The sequence below is a fragment of the Aplidium turbinatum genome, chromosome 18, assembly GCF_918807975.1.
Source record: "Aplidium turbinatum chromosome 18, kaAplTurb1.1, whole genome shotgun sequence".
NCBI lineage: Eukaryota > Metazoa > Chordata > Ascidiacea > Aplousobranchia > Polyclinidae > Aplidium > Aplidium turbinatum.
The window spans coordinates 11,712,562-11,731,657 of NC_137489.1; the positions used below are offsets into that span (position 1 = coordinate 11,712,562).

Sequence of the window (19,096 nt, forward strand, 5' to 3'; positions counted from 1 at the left end):
GTGGTGGCGCTGTGGAGCAGTCGTTTGATTAAATTACGCCCTAACCAGTCGAGCTACGAGGTTAAGATTAAAAAGTTCGCTAAGTGTAATTCTGCGCTAGGAAATGCTTCAAAAAGTTATTATACTTGGATCCAACCTGTCAGGGGCACTTTAAGAACCTTTTTCAAGCCTGTTCTGAATAGTAATAAAATGTAGTTGCATTATGTTGTCCGAGTTGGTGAGTTTGACCAATTGGTCATCTTATGGTTCTTCACAAACTGATCAATATTTTATTAATAGATACAAGTTTATTCGACGTTTAATTGTCGATGTGGTGATTTCTCAGGACAAGGTGACGAATATCCGTGACGAGGAATTGAAGGTTTTGAAAAATGCAGCTTTCCTCAATGCGGCTGCGTCGTTCACTTGGACCTGCGCGCCATTTCTAGTAAGCTACTTCCACCACAGGGTATCTTAAAAATTCAAGTTTTTTATCGCTTGAATTCGAGTTTTTAACTGAATTTCCGAATTTTGAAATCGAAGTTTTGACACTTGTATTTTTATGTTATCGCTCTGAAATCTACTGTAAGGTTGTTGAAAGTACTCAACCTTTACACATAGTATGTCAATACATCTATATAATTATTCATCATAAGGTTAAGTAGCGTTAAAATGATGGATATAAAAACACACAAAGCACCTTTTATATGCGTTTTGTAGTCATTTAACAATTCATAACTTACACACAATGACATGGAACGGGGTAAAACTTTCAAACGATTTTCTAATATCCTCCAATTTCTCTTCAGGTGTCACTGACCACTTTTGCTGTCTATGTTTTGTCTGATGAACATCACGTCTTGGACGCGGAAAAAGCATTTGTGTCCATTTCCTTGTTCAACATCATGCAGTTTCCGTTGATCATGCTTCCCGTCATGACGTCATCTTTGGAGCAGGTTGATTTCACTTTCGCCACTTTTATAAAAAAAAAAGTATCTAGGGAAAGCCACCGAACCAATAACAAATGCTCGACGTAAACTAGTCGGATGCATCTTGTGCAGGTTGCTAGGCATGTAGCCGAATCGTTTGCATCGAGCAGTCACCTAGTCAGCACATCAGTCGTATTTTACATCGATTCAACGTCAAAAACTAGTGATTTGTTATCTGGGTAATTTATTGCAAGTGGCAAAGTAAAACGCTGCAATCTTTTGCAATCAATTCATTCCGGCTCGCAGACGATTTATTGATCACATTTATTCATTTGTTTTTAATATTGATTATAGTTTAAAAAATTAATTCTACATTTTTTAATCACTTTACTTTATCGTTTGAGCCACCGGGTCCAAGGTTTATCTTTTTATTCCCTACGGTTGTCAGAGTTTATCTGAACTACACTTGACATGCTGCTGGAAAGCAGTCCATGACAAGCACTATTAATAAGTATATTAAAAAAAGTAAAGAAAATGTCTGACAGTGGACACTGGACAAACCTTCTGTAACCGTGCCCTGCATAGTGCATAAACACATGGTCATGAACCGATTCGAACGACGGAAAACGAATTCAAAACATACTTGAGGCTGCTATGGTATTTTAAACCGTGACAGGAATCCTTTGCGTTAAACTATACTCTTCGTCTAATTGCAGTTTGGCAAGAATAATTCTATTTACGCTAAATTGGTCATCACTCTCAGCTTTCGGCATCATCCAAGTTATAATAACCCTTATAATTCAGCATCTATCTTTTAATACCTAACAGGCAAGAGTGAGTTTAGACCGACTGTGCAAGTTTCTGAGCACTGAGGAAATGGACCCTGGACTTGTTGACCACACGCGCGGCCCAGGGCCAGCAGTCTCCATAGATAACGGATCTTTCGCGTGGAGCGGCCATGCTCCAGTCTTGCAAAAGTAAGTTCTCCTCTCCCTTGTATTTAGAGTAACACGAACTTCTCTGGAAACTTTTTTCTCTTTTTGTCACCCAAAATCCTTAGAACTGCTCTCATCGCGGATAAATTATAAGAACTAATTTGCACAATCATTCTTACTTTTGAAACGTATGAAATAGATTAGCAGAAAATTGAGCAAAAAAAATCTTTCAGCATATCTCTATCTGTGAAAAAGGGATCTCTGGTTGCCATTGTCGGTCAAAAAGGAAGTGGAAAGTCGTCTTTAATATCAAGTTTGCTTGGTGAAATGGATAAGCTCACCGGCTCCGTTTCAGTCAAAGTACGTCCGTTTTAAACATCGTTTATCTTACCATTGCTGTGGTACCTGTACAAGAATTTCGACATTGTGAAAACTCCAAACAGCATTGATGACCGTCCGTGCCTAGGGGTTTTCACAAGCTCATAACAACACAGTTTACTTGTACTTAGGGACAGTACATTACGGGACGCGCAACTCCGTTGTTCCGCCAACATTAGAAGGGTCAATTGCCAATTTGACATTTTTTTTACGCTTTGCTGCTAGCTTGTTTTCAACTAAAAACCTTAAATTACTTTAAAGCCAACTTCACTCTTCTTATATAACACATAAAAAGTACATTATATTGTAAAAAAAAAACGTAACCCTTCTAGTGTTGCGGATAAGCCAAAAGCGGATGTAGTTTCGCATCCCTATGATCTACAATCCCTAACTTGTACTGTACAATGTTCACATTAAAAATATCACTCCAGGGTTCAGTGGCTTACGTTTCCCAACGCCCGTGGCTGCAAAGCATATCTGCCCGTGACAACATTGTGTTTACGACACCTCTCGACCGTGGCCTCTACCGGGACACCGTCACCGCTTGTGAACTCATAAAGGACTTTGACGCAATGTCTGACGGGGATCGGACACAGATTGGCGAAAGGGTAAAGCATTACTCCCTTAGTCAACAACAACTATTGTTTTTTTTGCATTGTTTCAACGCCCTTGTAAGACTTTATTTGTCGTCAACGTTTTCGTTGAACAATATTTGTCGATTCTTGGGAGTGAAACTTTACCTCAAATATTGGAAATAATTTTCGCACAGTTTTGTGGCTTGGTATATGAGTGTTCAGGAAGTATATTTTTTTGGGAAGGTTTGCTAATTTGATTATTTTCCCCTGCTGTTCGTCCTAAATTTGAGCAAGCTTTATATTTCTTGTTTAACCCTGCTTTTTATTGCTACTGTATTTGTAAATTAAAAAAAACAACAAAAACTCAATTTTGTGGCTTGTACTGAAACTACAAGATCAACTAATGACTAGTTAAACTAAACTATCTAATAGTTCAAGTTAAACTTGTACTAAAACTACAGTTTAAACAAGTTAAACTACAACTAAAACTAATGTCCTATCGGTCTCTAGACAGCAAATCAGTTCTTTTTTACATTGATTCAACGTCTGCAGACACACGTCGACAGACAGAATCAATGTAAAAAAAGGACTGATTTTCTGTAGAAAGTTGTTACGATCACTTCCTGAAAGTGAGTTATTTTCAGGGTAGCAAGCTTACCGTTGCACAAAAGCAACGCCTGTGCATTGCCAGAGCTGTGTATCAAAACGCCCAGGTAGGTTCGCCAGGCTTGTTTCTATATTTCGATTTCGTTTTTGCCCTCAATGGCTCTGCTCCGCAGTGTTATGCCGGCCAGTGCTTATCAGGTCTGGTTTTGGTTTGAGTTTGGTGAAAATTCGGGTCTAAATTCTATAGATTTTGTAATCTTTGGTATAGATGTTATTAGATATTGTTACAACTACATGTTGCCTATCATATTATTTTATTTCTCTCAGAGTAATTTGAAATGCCTTGAAGCTGCCAAAACCGTATTCTTCGCACTATCATATTTTTAATTTTCCCAGTGTTAACGTTCATTTTTATCTCCAGACGTTTTATTTACATTTAATGATGTTTTTATTAGATTTATCTATTTGACGATCCGCTTGCCAAGATCGATGCCCTTACAGGAAAGCACATCTTTGATTACGTCATTGGACCAAAAGGCTGCCTCAGAAAAAAGGTTTTGTCGTCATGTTTTAGCCACGCGCGCTGTTGAAGGAGGATTATTAACTTTAATGAGGAGAATGATGTTTTCTTCACCGAGTCTGACTAATGTTTGGCAGTGAAGATTTTTATTTTAGACGGGAGGCAAATAATTCACTCTTTGTGCCCATCTTTAAGCGTGTTATCAAGTTTCTTGATAATACAGAAACGTGTCTAGAGTATCGTGGTTAACGTCTGTAGACGTTGAATCTATGTAAAAATGACGGATATTGCTATCAGGGGTTTCACTAATGATATGATATAATGGAATCACTCATACTAGTAACGTTCGTAACTCATTCTACCCACAGCAAAGTGATATATTGCCAAACAGAAAATCAACCGTTTTTTAGATTGATTCAACGTCGGCTGATGTTGAATCAATGTAAAAAAACGTTTGATCTATTGTTTGGGTTGCCAGGCGCAAACTACCAAACCAGAGAACTGTTGCTGAATTACAATGTTGTTGTAAATTAACTTGTAGCAAGCCATAAACACAAAAAATCTACCCTGCACAGTGCACACCATATCTCCATTTGTTAACATTATAATTACGTTAAAGTGTTTGCTTCAGACGCGTCTCTTGGTCACTCACGGTGTGGCATATCTTCCTCGGATGGACCAAATCATCGTTCTTGTGGACGGAAGAGTTTCTGAGGTACTTGTCTTGTAATCCCAATGTTTAAACAGAAACAATTTTTTTGCTACGTAACAATTGCTTGTATGCTTGGCAAGCAGCATCTTGACTAAAAACCGCGTGGTTGTGCAGTGCTGCCAGTCATTTCTGTTGCTTTTTTTCTGTCTTTTGTTCTATTCTTCTTCTTCGACTCGTATTTAAAAGGCTGATAAACTTCTCTCCCTTAGTCTCTTTTGGTTTTGTGCAAGCCGCAGTCACCGAGAAAGAGAGAGCAAGAGAGAGAGAGAGAGAGAGAGCACTGACATTTCTTAGATGACGACTTTGCCTGAGTGTTTAAAATTTCATAAGCAGTTCCGCAATATATCATTTGAACGTAGAAGCTGCACACCAAAATCCACCTGAAAAGTTAAATTATGATTTTGCAGGTCGGGACTTACAAAGAGCTTGTATCAAAGAAAGGAGATTTTGTTGATTTTCTAAACAATCATGCTCACAAGCACGACTACGTCTCTGGCGACGAAGAAGAAAGTGAGCAAAAAAGCAGCGAAATGTTGTATGCTGTAACATCTTTGTTACATACAATATTTCAATTCATGTTTTAATGTAAACCGTGCTCGAAGCTTGTTTGACAATTAGTTTGTTAAATCTTACGAGAAAAAAGTGTTTTTTTTAAAAGAAACAGAATTATTCACTGCAGACATGTTCAGTTAACAACCCTTCAAATCAACGGTTTTCAAACGAGGTAAGCTTCATCTATTGAAGGGATAAACTAGCTCTAGCAGAAATAATAGTCGGCATGTGCTTAATGCCAAAATTTTGATTCAAAGTCATCTGATTGGTCAAGTTTACTGCATCTCTAAATCTTTGGCCAAGGTTAAACGAAAGTGGAAAGATTGAAAACCTAACGCTTTAACATTTTTTGAGTCATTTAATAGCACTGAAAAATGAAAACCATTCATAAATTTTTGAACAATGTTTTTTAAACAATTTTCGAAACATTTCATAAACATGGGTTTAGTATCTGCAATTTATGCTCTTTTTGTTGTTGAAAACCTCTTTTCTATATTTTGAAGTATAATTTTATGTTTTTTTTTTGTATTTAGTTAGTGCCAGCCCATCCGTGAGTTCCGTCACTGATGACGATTCTCTTGAACCCGCCATTGAAAGGTAACATTTAGCCTGTTGCGCTCTTTTCAACGAACGGTGAACAATTTGCAGCTCATAGAGATGATTGTATCTGGAAAGTAACTTCCATTGAATACATATACTGTATTTTGTTGAGAATTTTTACGGTCTATGAATGTCGAAGTTGATAACAACCTTTGTTTTTGAATTAGTTGGTGACCCCCTGCTTCAGGTGGCAAGGCAGACACAAGTCACCCTAACCTTTACTACGAAAACTCAGTTGTGTTGACCAGCATTCCTCCACTATATGCAAAAAAGACATTCTTTTTACTTTAGCTTATTTATTTTTGGATAGTTTTTTGTTAGCAAGTTAGTAGTTTAATGCTTTTAAATGTAATTTTAAATGCGCCTAGTTTCAGAATAGACAGAGAAGTTCGGCAAACGTTTCGAAAACTATACTGTCTTCATCTTCAGTGCTTCATCCTTTTGAAACGTTTGCTGAACATGAGTTCAGTGTCTACAATATTAGGTTCTATTTTATGATTAGATGAGACAGAGAAGTTATTATAAAAATATTTTTAAGGATTACTTTAGTCGACAAAAAGTTGATTGCAACTTATTTGCTGAGCCAAGTCAAGCATAATTTACTTCGCAGTATTTGCAGTGATGAATGTAAAAGATAAAACGAGCAAAATTGTGAGAAAGACTTCCTACTTGCAGTTTTCTTAGTCGTCTCTTCACAAACCAGGGCCTAAACGAATACGAAAAATGAAAGGACATTTCTTATTTGAATCCCAGGCAGCTAAATCGACAGTCGAACGCACTCAGGTTTAGGAAAAGGAAAGATGCAGATAATGATGACAGCGATCAACCAATTAAAGCAGACCCAATCAGACTCATCGTAGATGACTCGCCACAGCCTGGGAGCGTATGTACACTTAAAAGGCCTTGTCCAAGCCTATTATAAAGACGTTGTTCCCAAGCTCAAAAGTTGTCATATTTACATCACTCATTGCTTTGAAAATGGCAACTTTCGCTAGCTGGGCTATCATTTAGTTCACTTACAAGTTGATGCTTCGTGGTCCATGTTTTCTACATCGACTCTGTTGTTTTAACGATCCAGCCAGGACCGGTCCATGTTGAACTATTGTAACAAAAGATTGATTTGCTGGCTGGGTTGGGCATCCAAACAACGAAATCCATCATTTTTACATTACGTTTGTAGACGTTGAATTAATGCAAAAATGACGGATACTGCTGTCTGAGATTGTCCTCTCGAGGAATCGAACCAGAAACTTTTTGAATATCGGCCGATTGTCTTCACCACTCGTCCACGAAGCCGATTCAGCGATGAAGATGTGTGCCTTTAAATGAAAGTTAGCTTCCTGTCCAATTTCAGACAGCAAATCAGTCGCTGTTTTCATTGATTCAACGTCTGCAGACGTTGAATCAATCTAAAAAGCGATTGATTTGCTGTTTGGGATACAATCTAATCATTTAACCATCGGACATGAACCAAGATTCCACAAGTACTGACACCTAATGCTTGAGTATGTTGAACAGATGAAGATGTCGGTGCTGGTCTCTTACATGCGATCTGTTGGCTTCCCGGTCTGTCTTGTCATTGTCCTTGCTTACGTGGTCGCAACTAGTTTTGCAATCTACTCGAGCGTATGGCTTTCAGGTAGTACACTTTTTTAATCTTGTTTTCCATTTTAAAACTCGGAAAGCAACGCAAATTGGGCATTGATATTACGATAGCACGACGCCGAGATCGTTCGTCAAAAATTAATTGTTTTCTTCAGTACCTAGTCACAACAAGGGCCAACTTCAATAAGCACATTATTGACAAACGGTTGGTTTCGGAAGATATGCGATACCGTCTCGATACTTTGCCACCATTGAATTAACCAACGGAGGAAGATACAAAACGTATAGGAAAATGAAACCATCTTTAAACTACTTGTTGTATTGTACAGAATGGACATCTGACCCGGTCAATCTAGACGGGACGCGAAACAACACCATCTTTCGCCTTGAGGTCTATGGTGCACTTGGGCTATCCAAAGGTTTGTGAAGTTAAAAAAATAATTTTCAAGGGAATTGGGAATCTTTTCAACATTGCAACGTACCAAAAGTATCATATGCATTGTAATAAATACGCGCTGCATTGCTTCTTAAGTGTAGCTGAAACACGATTTCGCCTGAACGATATTTTTCATTGCTGATAACTAATAACTTGAATTGGTTATCTATCATTCCTATTATCAATTTGCCTACCTTGTATTTCAAAGGCTTAATGCTTGACAATGAAATACAGTCTGTATCAATAACCTTATAAAGCCATGATGTAATGAGGTGATCTACTCGTATCCTTGGAGTGTGAGATTGTTGCAATTTGGTTTGACTTTTTCACTTTTGTCTAAGACTAATTTGTAGCATCTAAGATTCTATGCGCTCAATGTCCATGCAGCTTTCTTCGTGCTTTTTTCCTCGTTTGCTTTATCATCCGGTACCGTCCTGGCATCCTCCCACCTCCACTTCAACATGCTGGACTGCATCATCCGAGCTCCCATGACATTCTTTTACTCGAATCCAATAGGAAAGATTCTTGGTCGCTTCAGGTAGATTTATGGTATTTTTGACGTGATAGCAAGGTATAGTAGTGAAATGATCCAATCCACGTTCAGTTATCTTAGCGTGAAAGCAATTCTTCAAACTACGATTATCGAAAAGACAGTTTAAACGAAAAGAACTTTTGTACCACAATCTCCCGAAGCGAAGTTTTATCGCATTAACTTATGAGAAGGAATTGCCAGAAAGTGTCATATATTGACGCCATTTAACACAGGAAATGTGCGTTTCGATGAACGCCATTGTTGCTTCAATAAGTGACCGTAGTATTCTATTACTTGACAGTACCCCATGGCATGTTCCAAATCCGTCTGAGATCCTTTTTATCTTTATTTTTTTCTTTGTTGAAAAAAAGCAACTGCGCTTTGCGACCTCGCTGTTTGAAAGCTTCGACCAATCACTGAATCCACGGACGATTGTTGAAATATTTCCCGTCAAAATTATTGCTCTTTCGTGCGTAAAATTATGTTCCATTTTATTATTATCTGATCATTCATTTTCCAGCAAAGACGTATTCACGATTGATGAAGTCGTACCTCGGAGTTTGGCAAGTTTTGCCAGGACTTTCTTTATGACTCTCGCCACATTGTTCATCATCATCTTCTGCACTCCGTTGTTCATAGCAGTTGTGGTTCCTATCTTTCTGCTCTATTTGTTTGTTCAAGTAAGAGTGAGTTTAAACGATTGTCACATTTGATATCTTCGTGCGGTTTTGTGATTTTCAGTCTTTCACTTCAAGTATCACATTAAGTGTCTTGCGAAGATTTGCGCTTGATCTCGTCTGGGTTCGAACCGGGGTCCTTTCGATCGTCAGGAGTACATTCATTACATACTCTTACTATTCAAATTATATGAGATGAGCGTCTGAGCTTTGAAAATTTGAAGTTTATTTTTGAAAGATCACGTTACTGATGAGGGAAAGGGGTATGGTGGCCCTGAGGTATTCACTTGTGTCCGCGTGTGTTCAGATTCTTGGCTACAGCTTTTGAGGGAAATCTCCAATTTACTAGCAGCCAGGTTTCAACTTGGCCTTGTTGGCTTTAACGGGTAGCTCTGTTACTTTGCCAAAACTCTGCACACGGGTTTTACTTTTGCTTTAAGGTAGCTTACTTTGAAACAAATTTTATGCTTCAACAACTTTTAATTTAAACCAGATTAATGGTACCGATCTTTCGTACTTCACTTGATTTTCAAATATCTTTACTTACAATTTTCAACTTTGATCGAAAGGCAGAAAAGATCTATCTGGTTGGTTTATAATGTAATTTTACTCGCTTGTTTAACGCTTTTTCTGCTTATTGCAGAAATTTTACATGCAAACGTCTCGCCAATTGAGGAGACTAGAATCGACCAGTCGCCCTCCTATATACGTGCACTTCAATGAAACTCTAGCAGGTAGACCTTAAAAGTTTTGTTTTTTGACATCACCATGAACCAATTTTGATTATACAGGCCATGAATTAATCCTCATGTTAAAGGTGTAGCCGGTCTGTCTGTCTGTCTGTCTGTCTGTCGAGAGCTAAGTCTTCCTCTCCACACCTCGCCATTCATTGGGTTGGCAGGGTCCATGTTCAGGGCTACAAGGTCACGATTTACGAGTTCTTTCCAAGAAAGTTTTGGTATACCCTGACCCCGCTGTGCCGCAACGTTGACGTGTCCAAGCCATCTTAGTCTTCTGAATTGGAGGATTTCATCAATGTCTTTTATTTGGAGCCTGGATTATAGATTTTTTTATTTTGTTAAAACACTGGTATTGTGCCGAAAACTAATGTCGCTTTTTCATTTGTGTTTTGAAAGTCGATGCTTTCCAGGTGTTTCAACTATCCGAGCTTTTAAACTGGAAAAGAACTTTATGGGTCAAAACGAAAACAAAATCGATATAAACCACGCTTCTTATTACCCCAACATCGTCTCTAATAGGTACTACTTAAACATTTTCTTCACAAATTTGTGTTTTTCAGCTTTTCGTTTTCTTTAGGAGTTTTCTGATTTCAAGGGAGGCTATGGATTTGGTAGGGTTTATTTGTATCCCGAGCTGACATTTAAAAAATATTGAGTCGGAGAGTTTGGCTCCACAGCTCTGGTTGTAAAACTCAAATGGTTTTTAAAGAATTACAAGATCACTAATTAAAAAGGGGTTTAACACATTTAACCTTAAATAAACGTAAAGTTTGTAAGGGATCCACGTAAAGCAGATACTTATGCGTCGAAAATTTAAGAAAAAAATAGGTAGAATATCTTAACATATTAACGTCCACTTTGTAGAGTACAAGTCAATTCAAAGAGAAACAAGAATTTATTTGTTAAACTTCCATGTTAGATCAACTACAGCATAAATAGTTTTCAAAGTTTTTCTGGTCCAGCTTGAAATTATCTTGTTGCAGATCGCGATTTCGGGTATTAAACCCTCTTCAGTACAACTTCATAAACAGCATAGTACGGTACAGTAAAATTTGCAGCAGTTCACTTTAGAAAGTAACAAAATTGTTATATGGTTGCCAAGAAACGAATTAGTCTGCGAAATTAGTCTACGAGCAGTAATAATGACAATTTTTATGTAAATTATGAAGGTAGTTGGATCATACAATGTTCAAAGAAAATACATTAAAAGCATTCCGGGAAGTATTTAAATTCTAACAATAAAAATGGGAGTCGGTCAAGCTGACATACACCCAAATCTGGGACCAGTCAAGGAGGGATTTAGTTCGCTAGCATGTGCTCCTCATGTCGCTATAATGGCAAAAGCTATCTGAATCAGCACTTCCTATTTCTGTTCATACAAACCTCAGCGTTCATAGAATTTCGGTGATCGAATCCCGCTATTTTCATTTTTGCAATTTATCAAATAGCACTGCTATTTCGAGCTTCTGAATTACAGCATTAGCCAGAACAGGGTCATGCTACAAAGTGACAGTGTTACCTTCTTGCTTTCAGGTGGCTGGCCTTACGCTTGGAGGTCGTGGGCAATCTGATCGTTTTATTTGCCGCCATCTTTGCTGTGTTTGCCAAAGAGAAAGTGACTCCTGGAATTGTTGGACTTTCTGTCTCATACGCCATGCAGGTATACCCACGCCTGGCTACTTTTGGTTTACATCATTTTGATTGAACATAACACGATTGTTTTTCTATAACATTTTGTGCAATTCATGTTGTTGGAAAAATTTTTACGGCATGCTTTCCATGGTGACGACGCAGACTGTGTCACAGATCTATAGTTTTAATAGCTCTGTCTTCATTTATTTTAAACTTTATTTTTACTTTTTACATTCAAAGGTTAACAGTGTCAGTCATTGAAAATCAAACAATTTTAAGTTCATTGCTCTCTACGTGGAGAATAAGGCGCAAAAAGTAAAAAAAAATGTGAAATTTTGATATTTCTATTTTCCCACAACGCGATGTTGAAGCTTTAATTACATCATTTGGCTCCTTAATAAAAAAAAAATCAGTTTTCCAATGACCCCACCTTCCGCAGGTAACTTCGATTTTGAACTGGGTGGTTCGAACTGCCACAGAAGTGCAAACAAACATCGCCTCCGTGGAGAAGATTGAAGAATACTCTGAGGTTGATCCAGAGGTAGAGTACTTTCCAGGATGTTCAAACGTATTTTAAAAGTCAGTTTCTAACAGGCTAGCGACTGCTTTATTTGTCCAGCATCCTATTTTTAGAATTTTATTTGCACACATGCCGTGCTTTGTTTGTTTTATTTTTTTCGAATATTGGAGTTCGTAGATTTAACTCATTGGAAGAGTAATTTTCAAAATACTATTTTGCAATATGTTTACGTAAATAACAGGTAATCAAATATTAAGTAACATATATTTAGCTTTTTTTCCTATTTACTCTTTTCTACTAGTGTAATTAATTTTCTAAAACGAGCCCGTTTGTCAGGCGCTACTGCCCATGGAGATTGACGAACCTTCAGAAAATTGGCCCATTGCTGGAGAAATTGTATTCCAAAATTACAGTGCCAAGTATAGACCGCAGCATCGTTTTGCCATAAAGGACATTAACGTACACATCGAACGCGGAGAAAAGGTACTTGTGCCATTTTTGCGTTTTTAAACTTTTTTAAATGTCATAAATCTTGTTTTGTATTATTTCTTAGCTAATGCTATCATTGTGGAATAGCTTCATAGCTTCAAAACTACAAACAATACGCTGCCTCGGCACTGAGATTGTTTGTTTTTTTGCAAATGTTTTTATATTCATGTCAAGGTTGGTGTGTTTGGTCGGGCTGGAGCGGGAAAATCTTCCCTGGTTTTAGCTTTGTTCCGTATCATAGAAGCCGCGGAGGGAGAGATCAGGATAGATGGTCTTGACATCAGCAAGATGGGACTGCACGCGCTAAGATCGAAGCTGTCAGTCATCCCGCAGGTTAGTAGTCTTTTGAATGCACCTCGACGATATGAACATATTTCTGGTGGCTAAAATTTGAAATCTTACCTGACCTACTCCAAAAAGTAACCATCGTTGATTATTTTTTTCCGTCTTTTTTATCACTTCTCTCTTAACCGTTTGTATTAACAACAGCTTCGTTTTATACATAAAAACTTTAAATATTCTTTATATTTGGCATTCATGAAAATCATCGAGGTTCATTATTCTATTGTTGAAGTTGACACAAAATTCTCTTCACCAGAAGCCAATTCTCTTTTCCGGAACGTTGAGAACAAATCTTGATCCGCTGGAGTCTTACACCGATTTTCAATTGTGGGAGGCTTTGGAGCTCTGCCAGTTAAGAGAATTTGTTAGTAGTCTGCCGGAAAAATTGGAACACCCCATATCTGAAAAAGGAGCAAACTTAAGGTGAGTTTTATTCGTCAACATTGAGCAAAATGCTTGAGAGGCAGCGAATAACTGACTTCTTAGTAAAGGAAATAATCAGTGTTTTTACCCTTTTTCCTGGATTCTGTAGTAGATGTCTGAGACTCTTGAGGAAAGAAGCCCAACGAAAAATATTTTTAGCGATGTTGAAATGGACTTGATTTAAGCCATGAGTATGATTTAAGTTATCATTCTCAATCGATTGTCTCGGTTATTCAATCAGTCACTGTTCAGTGTTCACTTGTGATTAGCGTGTCATATGGTCGGCTGTAGTGTATAGCCGAGTGGTGGGAGCTTTGGTTCGAAGGGCGCCACAATTGAAGACTATATGGCTGTGTCTTTAGCAAGGCACTTGAAGACAGACCTGAAGGTAAACACGAAGATTGACTTCCTTGCCTTCCCACATAATCTAATCTTCAACCACCGGTAAAAAAGCTTGTCTGTGGTCACTTACCTTGCTTGAGGCTGTTCGAGCGATAGCAATAGCGTCGGACGTAGCTTATGTCAGGATTGTGGCTGAAAGTGACTAGTTACGAGTTTGTTGCTATCATAGCTTCGGTCTTTTATTTTTTAACTTACAACGTTCGTTTTACGTTGCAGCGTTGGGCAGCGACAGCTCGTTTGTCTTGCCAGAGCTGTGCTGCGAAAGTCAAAGATACTTATTATTGACGAAACAGTTGTTGACTCCGAGACTGACAACATAATTCAGGCAGGCGACTTTTCAGTGAAAATTGCTAAGAACGTTCATGAATATCTGCTTTTCTGCTCTGTTATGAAGCTTTCAGCATATTAGCGTATTTTATTGCATTGTGACATGATTTTCCTACTGTGAGGGATTGTTTTTCGTTAAATCGACTTATATTAACGCTATTTTGATGTAAGAATTTTTTTTTAAGTGAAGTATTGAGCCATATCATCTTGTTGATTGCTTTTCAATTTTTGTTCTTCAGATATTAGTTTTGAAAATATTTATTTTAAGAACGGCATTTGAAAAAAATCGGTTTTCTGATTCCTAGATGCCGATTTGGTCATTGCCCAGACAGGGACATGGCTGTCAATTGAGCATTTTTAAAGATATCATCATGTTTATCCAGACGGTACCATTGTGAACCTGTTGATCTGCTTCGAAAAATGGCTTTTCGAGAAAGATTGTCAATCTTAGATTATGCTACAGCTGAGTTCACTTCTTATGCAACATGCGTTGTTTCTTTCAGACTACCATCGACGAGCAGTTTTCAGAAAGCACGATCCTCCTGGTCACCCATTACTTCAATACAATGATGAACTGCACGAAGTAAGAAACATTCGTAAACCTGGAGTCAATTAAAATAAAATTTATCAAAAGCTGTGACATTCCAAGTAAAATAAACGCACCTGGCTGTTATTTTCATTTCTCTAGCACAAGATCAGTATTTGAAGCAACGCTAAATTGTGATGTCTTTGATGTCATTTTTCGTTTATTTTACGTTGCAGGGTTCTCGTACTAGAGACTGGTCAAGTTACCGAGTTTGATTCTCCTCCTAACTTGCTGGGTCTGAGAGGTACCTTCTTTGCCATGGCGAGAGACGCCGGCTTAGTCTGAACCAAGACGAGCAAAACATGCGAACATTTGCGTCACAAATGGAATATGAAACTAAAGAAATGATAAAAACCTATTTAACTTATACTGCAAATTTGTAAGGGGCCCTATATCTTTGGTCTAAATCCGAAAATACAAGTCCCAACTCGACCTAATCCTGACTATCTATTAAAAGTTTGAAAGAACTTGGAAGCTATTAAATCACAGCTGCAACGGAAAAAGAAGTATACGGAGTTGGACACGAATCTTGGTTAAAATATTTTTAAACTGAAGTTGGAACCTGATAAAGCCGTCACGACTTTTAACAAGCATCGTTTCCAAATCGCCATTAAGATGTGTTTTAAGCAGACGCTTTTGAAGGAATGCCATTAAAGCGTAATTTTTGACTCTCTTGTAGGCTGCTACAAGGCGTAGGCTTTTTTTACATTGTAACAAACGACTAATCTGCTGTCTAGTTACTGAATTCCATTGAAAGTGTCGATCTTGGTTGATCCTGACTGAGACGTTTATTTAAAGGTGTGCACCAGTTGGCATACAGCTTAACTGCATTATTGCAGGAACTTCCTGGTAACATTTTGCATCTTTAATCCCAGACAGCCAAATCTTTCATTTTTACATTGATTCGACGTCTGCAGACGTTAAATCAATGTAAAAACGACGGATTTTGTTGTCTGAAATAGCACATGTGACTACACTTATTGTCGCCCTTCAATTTTGCAATTAATTTTTCAAATAAAAAATGTAAAAAAATTGAACTGAAATATTTTAACTTTGAATTTTAACCGTTTTAATTTAGTTTTCGATTATGGTCTTTTCGGCTTTACTTAGGTCCACAATTTTGCTCCAACGTGACCGTGATAGAAGAAGCTCTATGCACGACAAATGAAATTATAACTTGATATCTGACCAGTATGCTGACAAAGCGAATAGAACATTTCCTAAAACCGAAATTGAAATTTCTTTGCGCTGTTCGTCCGCGACTTACTAAAAGTTGCCTTTGGAAGTCTAAGATTTGTTAGCAAGTCACATTCACTGGATTTATGTTCAGAGTTGGTTGCTTATTGTTTTCATAAGTTCGTTAAAATAAGAGATTTCAGGCCAAGACCTACTTTCTCGTAAACCATGGCTACCTAAAGATATCTCCAGGTGGCCATGCGTAAACCTATTTCATCTAAAACGTTAATAAAGGCCATTGCAGGCTCACTGTAAAACATCTCTAACTGGTTATGTGTCTTCTCATGTGGTTCACATCATCATCTCATGCTTTGCTCTTAATTTGATAGTTGCTCAATGCTTAACATTTGAAATAAAACGTAGTTTTCGAAGAGTTTTTATGAAAGTTCATCTTTTTATGATACTGAATTTTTCGTGTATTTTAAAACTGTTGATGGCCCAACCCAATGAATTGGTTATCAAAGGATCCCACATGAGAATATTTTTATTTTCACACATAACTAACTTTGAAGTGTTTTCTTTCTTTTCGTACTGCGTGTCGTGTAACAGTCGTATATCTCAGGTTTGCGTTTATCATAAAGCAACTTTTTTGTATTTTGAAGCTTTGGAGAACAGCTTACCCCATCTTGTCACCAATGTGTTAGGCAAGGTAACATGAACAGTATATTAACTACATACAAAACGCAAAAAATAAGCTTTTCTTCGTACTTTTTTTTTGTTTACTTAACATTGTATTTCTATGCTGTAACTTTGTTTAGATGTTTTACTTTTACATTGCTTGTCACACTCTGTAAAACATGTATATTTGTCACTTTTTTTCTCTAAATTTATTAAAGTTGAGTTCATGTTATTTAATTTTATCTTAGTGAAAATCTTACTATCATAAAAGCCAAGTTTAAGTAAGTTTCGAAAGCATTTTTCAATTTGCTTTTTCCTGTTGTACGGTAGCATTGTATCCTGCTTACACATATCTATCGACTCAAAATCTCCATTTCCTTGAAGGCAAAAATGGACTGCATGCCTCTAATTTGTCAGAAGACTGTTTAGTTGGTGGGTAGCGACCACTGATGTTTAATTATTATCTTTGCTTTGTTGTTTAGGACACATTAGGTATAGGGTGTGACAAAAGTATATCATACTTCAACATGGATAATTTGGCAAAGAGAAGGGCTCTTAAAAATTAAAGATGCCAGCGATAGAAAGAAGTGAAAGAATTGCTGCAGACAACTGGTCGACCCTGATGTTTCGAGATGAAGACCACCCTTCTTTGAACCAAAATGGAGAGAAAGAGAGAGAAAAATTCCTACACACATACAATAAGGTTTTGGACATGAAACAAGGCTAATAAATGCAGCAAATTAGTGATGACTGGACATAAGATTGGCAATTTGTTTTACTGAATCAACCACCAGACTCACAGTTGGATCCTGCTTGATAGGAGGTGGACATGACACAATTATTCGGAATGGCCAACTTAAGAACAACTCTCACAAAGTGTTTTCATTCCATGTTTGATGTTTCTTGATATTAACAGCACGCCGAGGCTTCATACACACACAGTATTTCACAGAGCACTGTTGTTTTAATTTTAACACTGAAGATGAAAGAAATTTAATTATCGAAACGTTTGTTGAACCATAAGTTTAAGTCTTGCATTTTTTAGTCTCCCTTCAATATGAACCCACATTCTTAGCATTTTTGCTCCACAGTAGGCTACTGCAGCACTGTCTACTATCTGCAGGGGCGTAGTCAAAGGGGGAGGCAAAGGGAGCAATTGCCCCTCCCGAAATGTTTTAAACAAACATTTCAAACTATGTCACAGCATTATTTGACAAAGTTTTACTATTGATTTAAGCTGAAAGTACTCTCAGAATGCGCAAGTTTAAGACATTCTTTCCATATATTTTGGGGGAGGCTCCCATATTCCCCCTGTGGGTGCTGCGTTTTCTGTGACTCGTTGCCGGGCTTACTCACATGTGCAAAATGCCCTCCCTCCTCCCCAAAATTTTGTACTAGTTACGCCCCTGACCATCTACCACCGCTACGGCATATCCAAGAATGTCAATATCCAATGAATTGAGATCGAATATCAGTTGTTCGAGAAAAGCTTGCTATTCTGCTGTCGCAGTATTATGTTCAGGGCCGGATTTATCTGATGGGGGGCCCGGGGCACTTTTAGATCGGGCGCCCCCGTGCAAAAAAATTTTTCGCGCCTACGGCGCGAAAAACCACCTCTACGTCTTCAGTAACATCAGTCCAGTACTGCACAGCATTTTGCAGAAACTTTAAAGGCCAAAAGGAAAAAATAACACAAAATCACATTTTTTCCACATAGGGGGCCCCTTCAAAAGTCGGCGGGCCCGGGGCAACTGCCCCCCTCTGCCCCCCCTAAATCCGGGCCTGATTATGTTATGGAAAATCTTTTCCTTGCATGAACTGTTACGTAAGATTGGGAGTTTGCATTTTATCGTCTAGAATGAGCGGTCTTTGTATTGCGATGATTTCAATGCAATTTTTGTCACGTTGCCATGTTGCATTCAGTGACTCAGCCTTATTGTCGCTGCCGCAAACGCCAATTTCCTGTGTCATCTTAATGCTCACGCACAAATCCTCTTTGCAAGCAAGCCGAACGCACAAATTTTAGGCTACTTGTTTCATCTCTTCTACGCAGTTGCCAGACGATGATGCAGCATTTTTGTAGCCACATCTCACAGTTATTAACTAGCTAGACTGTAGTAGGCTATCTAAGCTGGAGTTCTTGCAAGAACTTAGAATGATGGTCACTCGCCAGTGAGTTGTACCTGAAAACGTCACAAAAAATCTATTGTAAAGTTTTCTATTTTGCAACAAAAAAAGTTAAACATGGCGATGCATGTGAATTTAGTTGCAGCATTTGTAAGCCAGACAGCAATACCTTCCAGTGTGCAAATTGTTCCTAACATTGATTGATTCAACGTCTGCAGAAATTGCATCGATGTAAAAATAATGATTTGAGGACATGCTTTGTTTATGTTTTGGTCAAAGTTTGCAGCATGTTGTCAGTTAACTCTCTCGACTAGAAGTATTCCGGAAGGAACATTACACTTTCCAGCAAGAAAATTTGTTTTTGTGTGTTGATTTGACGTCTATGGACGTTAAATGGATGTAAGTAAGGAATGGTTTGCTGATTGGGTTGTAGTATAGCAAACCTGTCCTAATGTATTTCACACACGAGCTGTGACTAGCACTGGTTGTGTAGTTTCAAAGCAGGAAACTCCATGAGCTAGGCAGAATATTCAAAATACCATAGGCTACTGATAGATGGTGTGGGAAAGCCTACTCTTCACAGTATTTTAATAATAAACTTAATTTCTCACCAGAGAT

General features: G+C 37.9%; 1 protein-coding gene across 1 annotated transcript in view; it reads left to right on the forward strand.

The window, feature by feature from the left end:
* LOC145787305 (multidrug resistance-associated protein 1-like) overlaps window positions 1-16,827 on the forward strand; it is a 34,514-nt gene extending 17,687 nt beyond the window's left edge. Inside the window, exons 14-38 of the mRNA XM_082599026.1 lie at window positions 326-427; window positions 789-935; window positions 1,737-1,885; window positions 2,077-2,203; window positions 2,653-2,829; window positions 3,441-3,509; window positions 3,858-3,956; window positions 4,554-4,637; window positions 5,042-5,144; window positions 5,720-5,783; window positions 6,540-6,669; window positions 7,305-7,425; window positions 7,721-7,810; window positions 8,215-8,365; window positions 8,880-9,039; window positions 9,680-9,770; window positions 10,187-10,295; window positions 11,310-11,436; window positions 11,848-11,949; window positions 12,265-12,411; window positions 12,592-12,750; window positions 13,016-13,182; window positions 13,801-13,909; window positions 14,415-14,494; window positions 14,674-16,827. Coding sequence (XP_082455152.1) covers window positions 326-427; window positions 789-935; window positions 1,737-1,885; window positions 2,077-2,203; window positions 2,653-2,829; window positions 3,441-3,509; window positions 3,858-3,956; window positions 4,554-4,637; window positions 5,042-5,144; window positions 5,720-5,783; window positions 6,540-6,669; window positions 7,305-7,425; window positions 7,721-7,810; window positions 8,215-8,365; window positions 8,880-9,039; window positions 9,680-9,770; window positions 10,187-10,295; window positions 11,310-11,436; window positions 11,848-11,949; window positions 12,265-12,411; window positions 12,592-12,750; window positions 13,016-13,182; window positions 13,801-13,909; window positions 14,415-14,494; window positions 14,674-14,782 — 2,973 coding nt within the window. The 3' untranslated portion in view covers window positions 14,783-16,827. The remainder of the gene's footprint in view (window positions 1-325; window positions 428-788; window positions 936-1,736; window positions 1,886-2,076; window positions 2,204-2,652; window positions 2,830-3,440; window positions 3,510-3,857; window positions 3,957-4,553; window positions 4,638-5,041; window positions 5,145-5,719; window positions 5,784-6,539; window positions 6,670-7,304; window positions 7,426-7,720; window positions 7,811-8,214; window positions 8,366-8,879; window positions 9,040-9,679; window positions 9,771-10,186; window positions 10,296-11,309; window positions 11,437-11,847; window positions 11,950-12,264; window positions 12,412-12,591; window positions 12,751-13,015; window positions 13,183-13,800; window positions 13,910-14,414; window positions 14,495-14,673) is intronic.
* The last annotated feature ends 2,269 nt before the right edge of the window (window positions 16,828-19,096 follow it).